The sequence below is a fragment of the Malaclemys terrapin genome, chromosome 20 (genome assembly GCF_027887155.1).
Source record: "Malaclemys terrapin pileata isolate rMalTer1 chromosome 20, rMalTer1.hap1, whole genome shotgun sequence".
NCBI lineage: Eukaryota > Metazoa > Chordata > Testudines > Emydidae > Malaclemys > Malaclemys terrapin.
In genome coordinates, this window is record NC_071524.1 from 18,427,517 (window position 1) to 18,441,428 (window position 13,912).

Genomic DNA, 13,912 nt, shown 5'->3' on the forward strand with positions numbered 1-13,912 from the left:
CCGTCCACTCTGTCTGCTTTCCCTCCTTAGGCTGAGGGGAGCCCAACTCCTCTGCCCCGCCCCATCTCCCGGCCTTCGGGGTCCAGCTGGGGGGAGAGGCAGGTGGCCGGACCCTCCAGCTTGTTGGTCTCCAGCTTCCCGGTGGCTGGATCTGCCATTGTCTTCTCCTGCTCCATGGAGACGGGGGCGGCCAGAGCACAGACCTGCCCCCGCTAGGGAACAAAGCTGTAGAGGGGGGAAACTGAGGCACTCACAGACTTTATAAAAGTATTACAAAAAATTCCCCCTTTGTCACCCCTAGGTCCTTGGGGCGGGGGGAGTGAGTCCCTGACCCCCCACCACACACACTGACGCTGCTCTTTCCTCCCCCCTGTGCCCTGCAGATATCGACGAGTGCGCCCAGAGCCCCCGCCCGTGTGCCCAGGGCCGTTGTGAGAACAGGCCCGGCTCCTACCGCTGCGTCTGCCCAGCCGGATACCGGCCCAACCCCCCTGACACCAGCTGCACCGGTAACAGAGCGCCCGGCAGGGGGTCCATGGGGGGCTGGGCAATGATATAGGTTGAGGGGGCTGGGTGATGCCACTTGGGAGACAGCTGTGCCCTGGGGGCAGACGGGGCTGGGTGGGGTGGTGCCATGGGGGAGGGCTGGGTGGGAGGATGGGGGGGTGGGGGTGACTGGGGGTTCACCGCCCCCCTGTGCCCTGCAGACATCGACGAGTGCGCCCAGATCCCCCGCCCGTGCGCCCAGGGCCTCTGCGAGAACACGGCCGGGAGCTACCGCTGTACCTGCCCCCGGGGCTACCACGCCAGTCCAGCCGGCACCGAGTGCCTGGGTAGGTGCCCCCCCCGGGGGGGTTCCCCTGCCCCCAGTGAGTGCCCCACCCCCTGGGGGTGCCCCTGCCCCCAGTGACTCCCCTGCCCCCAGGGGTGCCCCTCCACTGCCCCGCCCCCAGGGGCTCCTGGCTACACCCCACCCCACCCCCGGGGCCCGGGGGTTCCCCCTGTAACGATGCTGCCCTTGGCGGGACCCGGCGGAGAGCGCCAATTCAGGACAGATCGCTCAGAGCAGGGCAGTCCCAGCACACCACGGCACCAGCCAGACAGAGGGGACTTCGGTCTCACCCCACTGGCTACCCACACGTCACACAAGCAATTCCCTTAGACACTCTAGCTTCCCAGTATCGCCACCAGTGCCATCGTTATGGGGACGAATGGTTATGAAAATCAATCCCCCAGTAAAAGAAATAAGGTTCCCTCGATCCCAAAGGGCCAAGCCCCAGACCCAGGTCAAATAATAACTTAGATCTGACCCAAAATCCGCACTGCAGCCAATTCTTATTAACTAAACTTCATTAGAAAAGGAAAGAGAGAGAGAGTTGGGTGGAAGATCAATATACGGACAGACTTGAGTTCAGTTCTTGAGGTCCAGACCCAGAGCAGAGCTGGCGAGTTTGTAGCTGCCCAAAGTGTTTAGAAACAGTCCAGAGGTTACAGTCCAATGTCCGTGCTCAGGGTGGCCCCAGTCAGTGACTGGGGATCTCAATCCTTGTGGCTCTGGGTTTCCCCCTCTTGAAACCCAGAGCAGAGCTGAGATGAAGCAGGATCGTGGCCCAGGGTGTTTGCACGTTTCCAGCAGCCTCTTGGCCTGGGGAAACGATCGGCTCCCAACCATCCCGGCAATTAGCCCAGGTCCTTTACCCATTGACGGTTCAGCTCCAGGTCACCACTAGGGCCCTGTGGGGCAACCAGCCCCATGGCTCCAGCAGAGACCTGAGCAGAGGGGGTTGCCGCACAGCCTGGGGGGGATCCCTGGGGGCCCGTCCCGAGATCCATCAGTTCTGATGCCAGGCCGTGTCCGTTGCAGACCTGGACGAGTGCCGGCAGAGCCCCCAGTCCTGCGAGCCTGGGCGCTGCGAGAACGTGGCCGGCGGGTACCGCTGCCTCTGCCCCAGCGGCTACCGCCCCAGCCCCACAAGCACCGAGTGTGTGGGTAAGAGCTGGGCTGGGGGGCGGGTGCAGAGCTGCCCCCGTGTCTGGGTGCTGGGACGTGGGGCGGGTGTGACTGGGACGAGCTTCCCCCCCACCAGCATGTCCCTGCTCCAGGGCGGGGTGGACCCAGGGGCATGAGTCTGTGAGGCCCAGGGCACTGCCCCGTGGGGAAGCACACAGCTTGGGGGCAGTGGGCCATGCCAGGCAGTACCCCCCCCCCCCGCTGTCGCTCTCTCTCCCCCCGTAGACGTGGACGAGTGCCGGCAAACCCCACGGCCCTGCAGCTACGGGCGCTGCGAGAATACGCCCGGCGGGTATCAGTGCGTCTGCCCGGCCGGCTTCCGGCTCGACCCCCAGCAGCGCCAGTGCCAGGGTGAGCCAGAGCTGCCGGGCACCGGGAGGGGGCTGGGGGCAGGGAGGGGGCTTGGGGGGTGGGGCACTGGAGGGGCAGGGAGGGGGCTCTGGGGGGCAGGCAGGGGGCTCTGGGGGTGGAGGGTAGAGCACTGGAGGATCAGGGAGGGGATTCTGGGGGTGGAGGGTGGGGTACTGGAGGGGCAGGGAGGGGGCTCTGGGGGGCAGGCAGGGGGCTCTGGGGGTGGAGGGTAGAGCACTGGAGGATCAGGGAGGGGATTCTGGGGGTGGAGGGTGGAGTACTGGAGGGGCAGGGAGGGGATTCTGGGGGTGGAGGGTGGAGTACTGGAGGGGCAGGGAGGGGGCTCTGGGGGGCAGGAGGGGCTCTGGGCGTGGAGGGTGGGGTACTGGAGGGGCAGGGAGGGGGCTCTGGGGGGCAGGGCTCCATGCCTGGCCAGGTGTCTGAACGGGCCCTGGAGAATGGGGGAGAGCACGGGGGGGGGGAAAGAGCCTGGGGGGGCAGAGCGCGGGTCGTTAACCCCATGCCCCCGTTTCCCGCGCAGACATTGACGAGTGCGAGAACCGCCTGGCCTGCCCGGGGCAGGAGTGTGTCAACTCGCCCGGCTCCTTCAGGTGCCAGCCCTGCAGGGATGGGCACCGGCTCCGCAACGGGCGGTGCACAGGTACAGGCTGGCCCTGGCGCTGCCCCCCCCATGGGCCACAGACCCCTCCCCCTGGCGCTGACCCCCCCTCCCCGCGGGCCCTCCCCGATCCTCCCCTTCCCGCCCGCGCGCTGCACAAGTACAGGCTGGCCCTGGCGCTGACCACCCCCCCGGACCCCTCCCCCTGGCGCTGACCTCCCCCCCACGGACCCCAGGCCCCTTCCCGGCTGTCTCCCCCCCCCCCCCCCGCAGGCGCTGGGCCCCACGACCTCCATCCATGGGCGCTGGCCCCGTCCTGCCCTTCCACCCCCAGCTTTTCCCCCAGCCCCCCTCTTGCAAGCACTGGACCCCTCAACCTCCCTCTGCAGGCCTTCCCCCCATGGCTGCAGCCCCCCAGGCTCTGTTCCCCCCCCCTTGCTCTGACTCTGCCCCTCGCTTGCAGACATTGACGAGTGCGCGACAGGCTCGCCCTGCGGCCCCCACGGCCGCTGCTCCAACACCGAGGGCTCCTTCCGCTGCCAGTGCGGCCAGGGGTACCGGGTGGGCGCGCCGGGGGGCCCCTGCGCAGGTAAGTGTGGGACACGGGGGGGCCAGCCGGGCTGGGCCAGGCCGGGCCCCCACCCTGCTGACCCCCCCCCTTTGTAGATGTCAACGAATGCCTGGAGGGCGAGTTCTGCTTCCCGCACGGCGAATGTCTCAACACCGACGGCTCCTACACCTGCCTGTGCGCCCCGGGCTTTGCACCCGCGCCCAGCGGCACCGCCTGCCTCGGTACGGGACCCAGGCGTCCGGGGACCACAGCACCTCCTGCGGGGGGATGGGGGAGGACCCAGGTGTCCGGGGACCACAGCGCCTCCTGCGGGGGGATAGGGGAGGACCCAGGTGTCCAGGGACCATGGCACCTCATGCGGGGAGACCCAGGCGTCCAGGGACCGCGGCGCCTCCTGCGAGGGGACGGGGGAGGACCCAGGCGTCCGGGGAGCAGAGGACACGACGCATGTGAGGGGAGGGTCTGGGTCCCCTGGGGCGAGGGTGGGTGGGTCCATCCCACCGGCTGAGCTGTGTCTCCCTTCACAGACGTGGACGAGTGCCAGCGCGGGGGGGTGTGTGAGGGCGGGCGCTGTGCCAACACGGATGGTTCCTTCGACTGCCACTGCCCGGCCGGCTTCCGCGCCGGCCCCGACAAGCGCGCCTGCCAGGGTGAGACGCCGGGGGGAGCTCTGTGGGCAGGGGGCTGGGGTCCCCCCTTGCTGTGGCTGGTTCCAGCCCCCCCCCCGGCAGAGCACTTGCTGCAGCCCTGCAGATCCAGGCTGGGACCTGACACCCCCTCGCCCCGGGGCAGGGCCTGGGCTCTGCCCCTCACCCCATGTGTGGGGTGTTCTGCCCCCTTCCCACTGGGGTGTGGCTAAGCACTGCCCAGAGGCCGGGGTCCCATCCCATCACTGCTCTGCTGGACTCTTCTCCGCTCCGGGGGGGGGGACGGACCCGGGGGGCTCAGCCAGCGCCCTCCCACCCCTGCCTGTGCCGCTGACTGCCCCCCGTCCCCCCAGATGTGGACGAGTGCCAGGAGTATGGGGGCGCCCTGTGTGGGGCCCAGCGCTGTGAGAACCAGCCCGGCTCCTACCGCTGCGTCCCTGCCTGCGAGCCGGGCTACCGGGCCGGTGCTGCCGGGGCCTGCGTCGGTGAGTGCCGGGGTGCGGGGGGCTGGCGGGTTCACGCCCATGGGGGTAACGTGCCCCATTCCCTGGGGGTCGCACTGGGATCGCACCTGCTGGGCAGCCCCTGCTCCATGTAACTGCCCCCAGCCCCGGCCATGGAGAGTCCTGGGGGGTTGGAAAGAGTCCTTGGCCCCCAGGGCACAGAACCAGTCCTGCCCCCCTTAGCCCCGGGTTGGGCCGAGCTGCCCCCCCAACTCCCATAGCCGGATCCTGATGGTGCCCCCCCCACTCGCTCCCAGACGTCGACGAGTGCCAGGAGTATGGGGGCACCCTGTGTGGGGCCCAGCGCTGTGAGAACCAGCCCGGCTCCTACCGCTGCGTCCCCACCTGCGAGCCGGGCTACTGGGCCGGTGCTGCCGGGGCCTGCTTTGGTGAGTGCCGTGGAGCAGGGGGTGTTTGCCCGGGGAGGGGCCGTGCCAGTGAGCGCTGGGTTTGAGCTTGGAGAGCAGGACATGGGAGTGGGTCCATGGGAACCCTGGGGGGCCGGGGGGCGCCGTGGGAACCGTGGAGGGGGGCAGCGGGCGCCATGGGAACTGTGGAGGGGGGCGGCGGGTGCTGTGGGAACTGTGGGGGGGGGGCTGCGGATGCCATGGGAGCCGTGGGGGGGTTGCAGGCGCCATGGGAGCCGTGGGGGGGGGCTGTGGGCACCATGGTGACCGGCTGTTGGCTGTTTCAGACGTGGACGAGTGTGCGAACGGGACTCTGTGCGGGGACCACGCCATGTGCCACAACCTGCCCGGCTCCTTCCACTGCCTCTGCGACCAGGGCTACGAGACCGCCCGTGACGGGCGCCACTGCCAGGGTCTGGGGGGCCTGCTGGGGATGGGGGGCAGCGGGGGGCAGGCCAGGGTCTGGGGGGCTGTTGGGGGTGGGCAGGGGACAGGGCGGATGGGGGAGCTGGAAGGTGGGCCCCCCCGCCCCACTCACCAGCTGCCCCCCTGCCCCCCCAGATGTGAATGAGTGCGAGACGCTGCAGGGCGTGTGCGGAGCTGAGCTCTGTGAGAATGTGGAGGGGTCCTTCCTCTGCATCTGCCCCAGCAGCGCCCAGGAGTTCGACCCCATGACGGGACGCTGCACCCGCCTGCCCAGCCCCCGTGAGTGGGGGCGCAACGCTGGGGGAGGAGAGACTGGGCACTGGAGGGAGGGGGTGTCTGCTGGGGGAGGATGCAGGGAGGGGGGAGCATTTGGGGGGGCAGGCACCAGGGGGAGGGGGCTGGTCTGTGGGGGTCGGCTGGGGGACCTGTACAGCGTGAGCTCATGAAATTCGCCCCCTCCCGCACTGTGGAGAGGGAGACACAACAGCTTTGGCCCCCGGTAAGGTTTTCCACGCTCTGATCTTAGACCAGTTCATTAACTACAGAAGAGAGATGTTAAGGGATAACAAAGAGATCCAAGCAGATAACCCAGCAAATAAACAAACGCGCAATCTAAGCTTTGATATACTAATGGGATTGGAGAGGAGCAGCAAATTCTCCCCATAATTGTGGATTTAGGCAGTTTGCAGAGATTCTCGAGGGGCTGCACTTGCAAAGCCCAGGAATTCCTCTCGCCGGCTAGAAACCCCCCCGAGCCCGGCTTCAGCCCTTCCCCCAGTTCAGTCCTTGTTTCCAGGAGTCGCTCCCCTGCCTTAAATAGCTTTTGCATATGGCGGGAATCCTTTATCTCCAAGCTTGGTTCCCAGCCTTTCACTGGGAAAACACTGGGATTCCAAGATGGAGGCCAGTACCAGGTGACTTGGTCACATGACCCCATAATCTCATAGCAGCCATGAGTCAGAGGCTGTTTGTAGCACCCGCAGGAAGTCTCCCCGGTGAGAGATTAGCTATTGTTCCCCCATAGCCCTTCCCAGCCGGCCGTCTAGACTGACTGCATCCTGCCTAGTGGGCGTCCCCCGTAGGAACACGCCGGTGACAGGCGCACAGACAATATTCCCAACGTCCGATCCCGCCGCGAGGCCTGCATCCCAATTCAGTACGTCGTGACCTTTCCGAGACCCCGCGCAGGGCCCATCCTGTATGAAACCCGTCAGAATTAGCCCACACTCGTCTCCTAATATTCCTAGGAAGAACTGGGGGCGTAATGACCACAAGGGGCTCCTGGGTGGCGTCTCCCCAGGCCGGGTGGGGCCGGGCCGAGGTCCTGGCCTGCCCGTCTCACTGGGGCTTCCCGCCCCATCTTGCCTTGCAGCCCAGCCCGCCAGCCGCCTGCCCGTGCCCGAGCCCGGAGCGCCCGTGCGGGATCCCAGCCGCCAGCAGTGCTACTACCAGGCCTGCGAGAAGGTGCTGGCCACCAACGCCACCCACCAGGAGTGCTGCTGCAGCTTGGGCCATGCCTGGGGCCCGGCCTGCCCGGCCCAGCCCTGCCCCCACCCGGGCACAGGTACGGGGGGCCCTGCCCAGCCCCCACCCGGGCCCAGGTACGGGGGGGCCCAGTCCAGCCCCAACCCGGGCACAGATATTGGCCCCTCTGTGGCTCCCAAGCCAGCCAGCTCCGAGCCCTGGCCCAGCATCCCAAATGGGACCCACCCTGCCCCCGTTCCCTGCGTCCCTCTGGACAGCCTGGGCGACTTGCCCCAATTCCAGCCCCACCCTGGGGCTCATGGGCAGGGGTTCTTTCCTGGCTCTGGGAGGGGAGTTGGGGTCTGGGACGGGAGCTGAGAGCCAGGACTCCTGGGTTCTCTCCTGGCTCTGGGAGGGGAGTGGGGCCAGCAGTTGGAGCGGGGGCTCCCTGTGAGTGCTGGGGGGGTGCCGTGGGATGCGGGGGGAGGTTCCCGGCTCTCATGCGGGCTCTCTCCGGTTCTAGTGGAGTACCAGGCCCTGTGCCCCCGTGGGAACGGCTACGCCGCGACGGGACCCCTCGCCGCGCTCACAGGTCGGTGCTGCCTAACGCCCCTTGTGGGGGCTCTGCGCAGGGGGCAGGGGTGGGTGACAGCTGGGGGGAGCCAGGCCTCCGGGTGCTCTTCACTGCACCGGCTCGGCGCACGCCCCAGCCATTAAACAGCCATTAAACAGCCCCTCGGAGGAACCCCAGGGGCCCCACTCGCCCACATGCCTCCCCCCTGCTGCTTCCCCCCCCCGGTTGATCTCCCTCCACCCACTGGGGGCAGATAGGGGCGGCCGCGGGACCCATTTCTTCTCTGTCCAGCCCAGGTCCGAGCCCTGTGTCCCCCCGCCGGGCTCCCCGGCTCCACCTGCCCGCGCTTGGGGTCAGGCCAGGGGGCTCCCGGTGTCTCCTGGACCCTCCCTTAGCCCATCCATCCCACCCCCCGTGACAGACCCCTCCCGTCTCTGCGCTGTCCCCCCGGTAGTGAGGCCAAGTGCAGAAGGAAACTGAGGCAGGCAGAGGACGCCAGACAGTCCCCCCATGGTGTGTCTCCCCTGCCAGACATGGACGAGTGCGCGCTCTTCAGCGCCCAGCTGTGCCGGGGGGGCGTCTGCCTCAACAGCGCTCCCGGCTACGCCTGCTACTGCCCCAACGGCTACTACTACGAGACACATCACCTGGAGTGCATCGGTGAGACCCCCCCGGTCCCCCAGCCCAACTCCTGCCCCCCCAGGCCCCTCCCCTGCCCCCCAACTCAGCCCCGGCCCCCCTGCCCAACCCCCTGCCCCCCAACTCAGCCCCTGCCCCCCCAGGCCTCCTCCCCCAGCCCCCCAACCCAATCCCTGGCCCCCTGCCCCCCCAGGCCTCCTCCCCCGGCCCCCCAACTCAGCCCCATGCCCCCCAGGCCTCCTGCCCCGGCCCCCCAACTCAGCCCCGGCCCCCCAGCCCAACCCCCTGCCCCCCAACTCAGCCCCTGCCCCCCCAGGCCTCCTCCCCCAGCCCCCCAACCCAATCCCTGGCCCCCTGCCCCCCCAGGCCTCCTCCCCTGGCCCCCCAACTCAGCCCCGGCTCCCCAGCCCAACCCCCTGCCCCCCAACTCAGCCCCTGCCCCCCCAGGCCTCCTCCCCCAGCCCCCCAACCCAATCCCTGGCCCCCTGCCCCCCCAGGCCTCCTCCCCTGGCCCCCCAACTCAGCCCCAGGCTTCCTGCCCCGGCCCCCCAACTCAGCACCGGCCCCCCAGCACCGGCCCAACGGCTACTACGAGACACACCACCTGGAGTGCATCAGTGAGACCCCCCCAGCCGCCCAACCCCCGCCTCCCCAACTCAGCCCCTGCCCCCCAGCCTAACCCCCAGCCACCCAGCCCAACCCCCAACTCCCAGACCCCTGAACTTGCCCGGGCCCAATGGCTGCTCCTCTGAGACGCGCCGTCTGGAGTGGCTGTGGGGGCGACGCCGCGGTGACCGCGCCGTGTCGGTCCCAGATAATGACGAGTGCCGTGACGAGGAGGCAGAGCCCTGCGTGGGGGGGGGCTGCGTGAACACCATCGGCTCCTTCTACTGCACCTGCTCACCCCCCCTCGTGCTGGACGGGTCCCAGCGCCGCTGCGTGGCCAACGACAGCCAGGCCCTGGGTGAGTGACGCCCCCTCCCGGACCGCCCCACACATGCTCTAGGCCCCCGCACAGCCTGGGGGCCCACACCCATGCTCTGGGCGTGGGCCAGGGTGAGTTTCTCAGTCACCTGGTGCCCAGCCAGGCACAGGAGCAAGTGTGGGCCCGTTGCCGGCCTGGCTCCCAACTCTGAGCCCCCCGATACCTCCCCTCTATTCCCCAGCTCAGCCCCTGCGGGGGGTGGGGAATCTCCTTCGCGAGCCGTGGCTGCCCCGGCCGCAGGGGTCCCCTTGTCCATCCGGTCCCTCCAGTGACCCAGGCCCATCCAGCCCCCACCGCAGCGTCACCGACCCTGGCGTCTCCACCCGGCCCGGGAGCAGCTTTAACCCTTCGGCGCCCACAGGGTCGCTGTCCCCAGTCCGCTGGGCACCTCGCTCACCAAAATATTACAGGCAACTTGTGGGTCATCCACCCCGGCGCCAACAGGGACCGGCCCAAGGGCCCTAGGTCCGTGCACATGCACTGAGACTCAGGCACTCAGCTCTGGGGGGCGCTCGCACATACAGAGTGAAAGGGCACGTGCAGGCCTTGGCTCGCTCATGGCACACTCATCGCACAGCACTGTCCGGCTCACGCTCCATCATGCCCAGGTGCACACGGTCATCGCATGCTGATGGCACGGCACTGCTGGGCTGACGTGCTCCGTTGCTCCCACATGCACACACTCGTTGCACGCTCATGGCACAGCACTGTCAGGCTCGTGCTCCATCATGGCCATGTGCACATGCTCATCGCAATGCACTGGCGGGCTCACATGTACCGTCACACCCAAGTGCACATACTCATTGCACACTCATTGCACACCACTGTCGGGCTCACATGCTCCATCACGCCCACGTGCACACACTCATCACATGTTCACGGCACTGTCAGGCTGTCACGGACTCCCCGGGCGATGCTCTGGAACTGCTCCCCACAAAGCCGGTCAGGACTTTGGGGAGCCTCCTCTCCCTCGGAGCAGACTGTCTTCAGGGCAAGAAGCTCACACGGCTTCACTTCCTGGGTCTGACCTTGGAGCATTCAGCATATGCCCCTCCGTGCGCTTCCCACAGCGAGTCCGCCCAGGCGGGGTCCTGGGGAAGCCAGAGCGTCCTGCACCCCCACTTCGCAGTCAGACGTGACTCTCGGCCAGCTAGTAAAACAGAGGTTTATTAGATGACAGGAACATGATCTAAAACAGAGCTTGTAGGTCCAGCGAACCGGATCCCTCAGCTGGGTCCATTCTGGTGCCCAGCGAGCCCGATACCCATGTCTGCCCTCACTCCTAGTCCCCAGCCAGCTCCAAACTGAAACCCCCTCCAGCCCCTCCTCTGCCTTTGTCTCTTTCCTGGGCCAGGAGGTCACCTGATCTCTTTGTTCTCCCACACCTTCAGTTGGCACCTTTGCAGAGGAGGGGCCCAGGCCATCAGTTGCTAGGAGACAGAGTGTCGGGCATTTATGTACCCTGGCCCTTTGCTCTGCAGCCACCATACACCCTTATCCCACCACCTAGAGACTTAAGAGCTGCATAGGGGAAACTGAGGCACTCACGCAGTATTCAGCGAAAACATTAAAAACATCCCCAGTTCGTCACACCGGCTCACACGCTCTGTCTCTCAAACCCACCACACACTCATGTCTCCCCCAGACGAGAACCAGGCCGTGTGCTGGCAGGAGGTGGGGCCGGACCTGGTCTGCAGCCGCCCACGCCTCGACCGGCAGGTCACCTACACCGAGTGCTGCTGCCTCTACGGGGAGGCCTGGGGCATGGACTGCGCCCTGTGCCCTGCCCGAGACTCAGGTGAGGGGCCCGACCCACAGCCCCTCCCCCCTGCTCTAGGGCTGGGCAGCTGAACTCGGGAGGGTCGCTTCAGCCCCTGCTCAGTGAGTGCTGGAGCCAGGGGCCTGGGGTCCCTGCCCCACGGTTCCTACATCTCTCCCAGTGAGCGGGGTGGTTGCCAAGGGGATTCTGTGGGGCGGGGTGGCTGGGGGGCCTGAAGTGGTGGGGGTCGGGGATGCTGTGGGGGGTGGCCGGGGGCCCTGCACCCTGCAATGGGGGGGGGTGAGGGGCCCTGGTGGGGCAGCTGAGGGCCCTGCAGAGGGGTGAGGGGTAGGGGGCCCCGGGGGTGGCAGCCAAAGGCCTTGCAGTGGGGTGGGGGGGGCAGGGGTTTGGGGGGACAGCCGGGGGTCCTGCACCTTTCAGTGGTGGGGGTCGGGGACCCTGGGGGGTGGCTGGGGTCCCCGCCCCCCAGCGAAGGTCTCTTCTCCCCCACCCAGATGACTTCGAGGCGCTGTGCAATGTCCTGCGCCCCCCCAGCTACGGCCCGGCCCGGCCCGGCCTGGGGCTGCCCTACGAATACGGCCCGGAGTTCATGCCCGGCTACGGGCTGCCCTACGGCCCCGAGCTGTTCGCCGGCTCCGCAGCACGGGGCCCCCAGCCCGGCTTGCGCCCCGACTACGACCCCTATGCCCTGGGGGGCTACGCCGGGCGCCGCGACTCGCTCTACAGCCCCCCCACCTACGAGGCCAGCGACTTTGAGGACCTGACCTACGTGGACGCCCGCCCGGAGGAGCCGCCCGCCCCCTACCGGCGCCCTGACCCCCCCCGCACCTACCGGCCCCGCAGCCCCCCGGACCCTGAGCCTGACCCCGCCTGGCACTACCCGCCCCACCCCGCCAGCCCCTTCCCCGAGCAGCCGGGCCAGGCCAGCGAGACCCACGCTGGTGAGTGTCGGGGGGAGGAGCACCGGGCATGGGGGGTGATGGAGGGGGTGGGGCGGCAGACGCCGGGCGTGGGGGCACTGGGGGGAGGAGAGCCGGGCAAGGGGGGGCTGAGGGGAGGAGCAGACGCTGGGTAAGGGGGGGCTGGGGGAGGGGTGCCGGGTGGGGGGGGCTGGGGGAGGAGCAGACGCCTGTTTTGGGGGGCTGGGGGAGGGGTGCCGGGTAAGGGGGGTGGACTGGGGGGAGGGGCAGACGCCGGGCATGGGGGGTTGCTCCAGGTCAGGCAGTGGCAGCCCCCCCAGAGGGCCCCCTTGGAGCAGGGGTGGGGGCAGGGTGCGCAGGGGCTCCAGCAGCAGCGGGGGGGCTGGCGCTGATGCCCCGGTGCCCCCCCAGAGCGATTCGAGGGGCTGCAGGCCGAGGAGTGCGGGATCCTGAACGGCTGCGAGAACGGGCGCTGCGTCCGCGTGCCTGACGGCTTCACCTGCCGCTGCGACCCGGGCTTCCGGCTGGACACCGCCCACATGGCCTGCCTGGGTGAGCCCTGCCCCACGGCCAGTCCCCCTCCACTGCCCCATGGCCTGCCTGGGTGAGCCCTGCCCCACGGCCAGTCCCCCTCCACTGCCCCATGGCCTGCCTGGGTGAGACCCTGCCCCACGGCCAGTCCCCCTCCACTGCCCCATGGCCTGCCTGGGTGAGCCCTGCCCCACGGCCAGTCCCCCTCCATTGCCCCATGGCCTGCTTGGGTGAGACCCTGCCCCATGGCCTGCCTGGGTGAGACCCTGCCCCACGGCCAGTCCCCCTCCACTGCCCCATGGCCTGCCTGGGTGAGCCCCCCAGGCCCTGACTCCCAGCCCATGACCAGCCCTCCCCCACACCCTGATTCTCTGACTATCCCGCATAGCCCACCCACCCCCCCCGCGAAGGCCCCAGGGACCCACCTGCGCCCCTCACCCTCTCCCTCTCCTCCCCACAGATATCAACGAGTGCGCCGAGGCCGAAGGCCCCCCCACGCTCTGCCTCAACGGGCGCTGCCTCAACACGGCCGGCTCCTACCGCTGCCTCTGCCCCCGCGGCTCCGTCCTGAGCCAGCCCCCCCACGCCTGCGTCCCCGCCCGGCCCCGGGCCTGAGGGGCGGCCTGAGAGCCCGTGCCGGGGGGCGGGGGCAGGGAGGTATTTATTGTGTGGCTCTCGGGCTGCCCACCCCGGGGACAGGGGGCAAGGGGGGGAGTCCCCAGGGGTTGGGGCCAAGCGATCCCCCCCTGGGGCGTGAACCCCCGTCCGTGCTAAGCCCAGCCTGCCCCCCGGGCTCAGGGGGTAACTCCAGCCGGCAGCACTAGGAGGCTGTTACCCTGTTGTCCTCTCCAGCAGGCAGACTCCGGGGGAGGGGGGGTCACTGTCCGTCCCCGGGGGGCCATGTGAGGCTTCTCTCCAGTCAGTGGGCCCCCCAGCCCCCTCGCCTAGACTCCCCCCAGCCCTCTGAGGCCATTGGCCCAGTGTCCACGGCTCTGAGTGGGGGAATGAGTGTGGGGCTCCCCCCAGAGCAGGATGGGGAGATGGGGGGGCCCCCAGGGACAGAGGGGGCGCAGGAGCCAGGCGGCAGTTGGAGGGTGCTTTGGCCAAGTGTTCCCCATGGGGTGGGGGGGCCCTGGGGGCTGGCGTCTAATTTACCCCCTTTCCCACCCCTGGGAGAACCAGCCTCACCCTCCTGTATAGCCCCGGAGGGCCCAGCCTGGCGGGAGGGTCTGGGGGGCTTGGGGCCCACTGGTGAGGGACGGGGTTCCCCAGGCGCACAGCCCTGAGAATGGGGCATCTGCCTGGGCCTGGTGGGAAGCGAAGAGTTAACAGGCCAGGCAGCACCGTGGCCCCCACTCAGCCCCGGGGAGGGGGGTTGCTGTAGCTACCGGCCCCTGGGCCTCCCCCACCCCCGTGTTACAGGAATAAAGGTTTTCTATAAAAGGAATGCAGCATCTGTGCAGTGTTGTGGGGGGCAGGGTCAT

At 68.7% G+C, this 13,912-nt stretch overlaps 1 protein-coding gene across 4 annotated transcripts in view; it reads left to right on the forward strand.

Annotated features, from left to right (window-relative positions):
- The window catches only part of LTBP4 (latent transforming growth factor beta binding protein 4), a 32,142-nt gene extending 18,267 nt beyond the window's left edge, over positions 1-13,875 (forward strand). For 3 of the 4 annotated variants that reach the window (XM_054009869.1, XM_054009872.1, XM_054009871.1), the window contains 20 exons: positions 384-509; positions 708-833; positions 1,865-1,990; positions 2,237-2,362; positions 2,904-3,023; positions 3,445-3,570; positions 3,648-3,773; positions 4,080-4,202; positions 4,553-4,684; positions 4,960-5,091; positions 5,397-5,522; positions 5,671-5,814; positions 6,908-7,099; positions 7,523-7,591; positions 8,105-8,233; positions 9,027-9,176; positions 10,843-10,995; positions 11,472-11,918; positions 12,309-12,449; positions 12,889-13,875. In XM_054009869.1, coding sequence (XP_053865844.1) covers positions 384-509; positions 708-833; positions 1,865-1,990; positions 2,237-2,362; positions 2,904-3,023; positions 3,445-3,570; positions 3,648-3,773; positions 4,080-4,202; positions 4,553-4,684; positions 4,960-5,091; positions 5,397-5,522; positions 5,671-5,814; positions 6,908-7,099; positions 7,523-7,591; positions 8,105-8,233; positions 9,027-9,176; positions 10,843-10,995; positions 11,472-11,918; positions 12,309-12,449; positions 12,889-13,043 — 2,969 coding nt within the window. In that variant the 3' untranslated portion in view covers positions 13,044-13,875. The remainder of the gene's footprint in view (positions 1-383; positions 510-707; positions 834-1,864; positions 1,991-2,236; positions 2,363-2,903; positions 3,024-3,444; positions 3,571-3,647; positions 3,774-4,079; positions 4,203-4,552; positions 4,685-4,959; positions 5,092-5,396; positions 5,523-5,670; positions 5,815-6,907; positions 7,100-7,522; positions 7,592-8,104; positions 8,234-9,026; positions 9,177-10,842; positions 10,996-11,471; positions 11,919-12,308; positions 12,450-12,888) is intronic. The other variant, XM_054009870.1, reaches the window with a different exon arrangement.
- Positions 13,876-13,912: the final 37 nt, after the last annotated feature.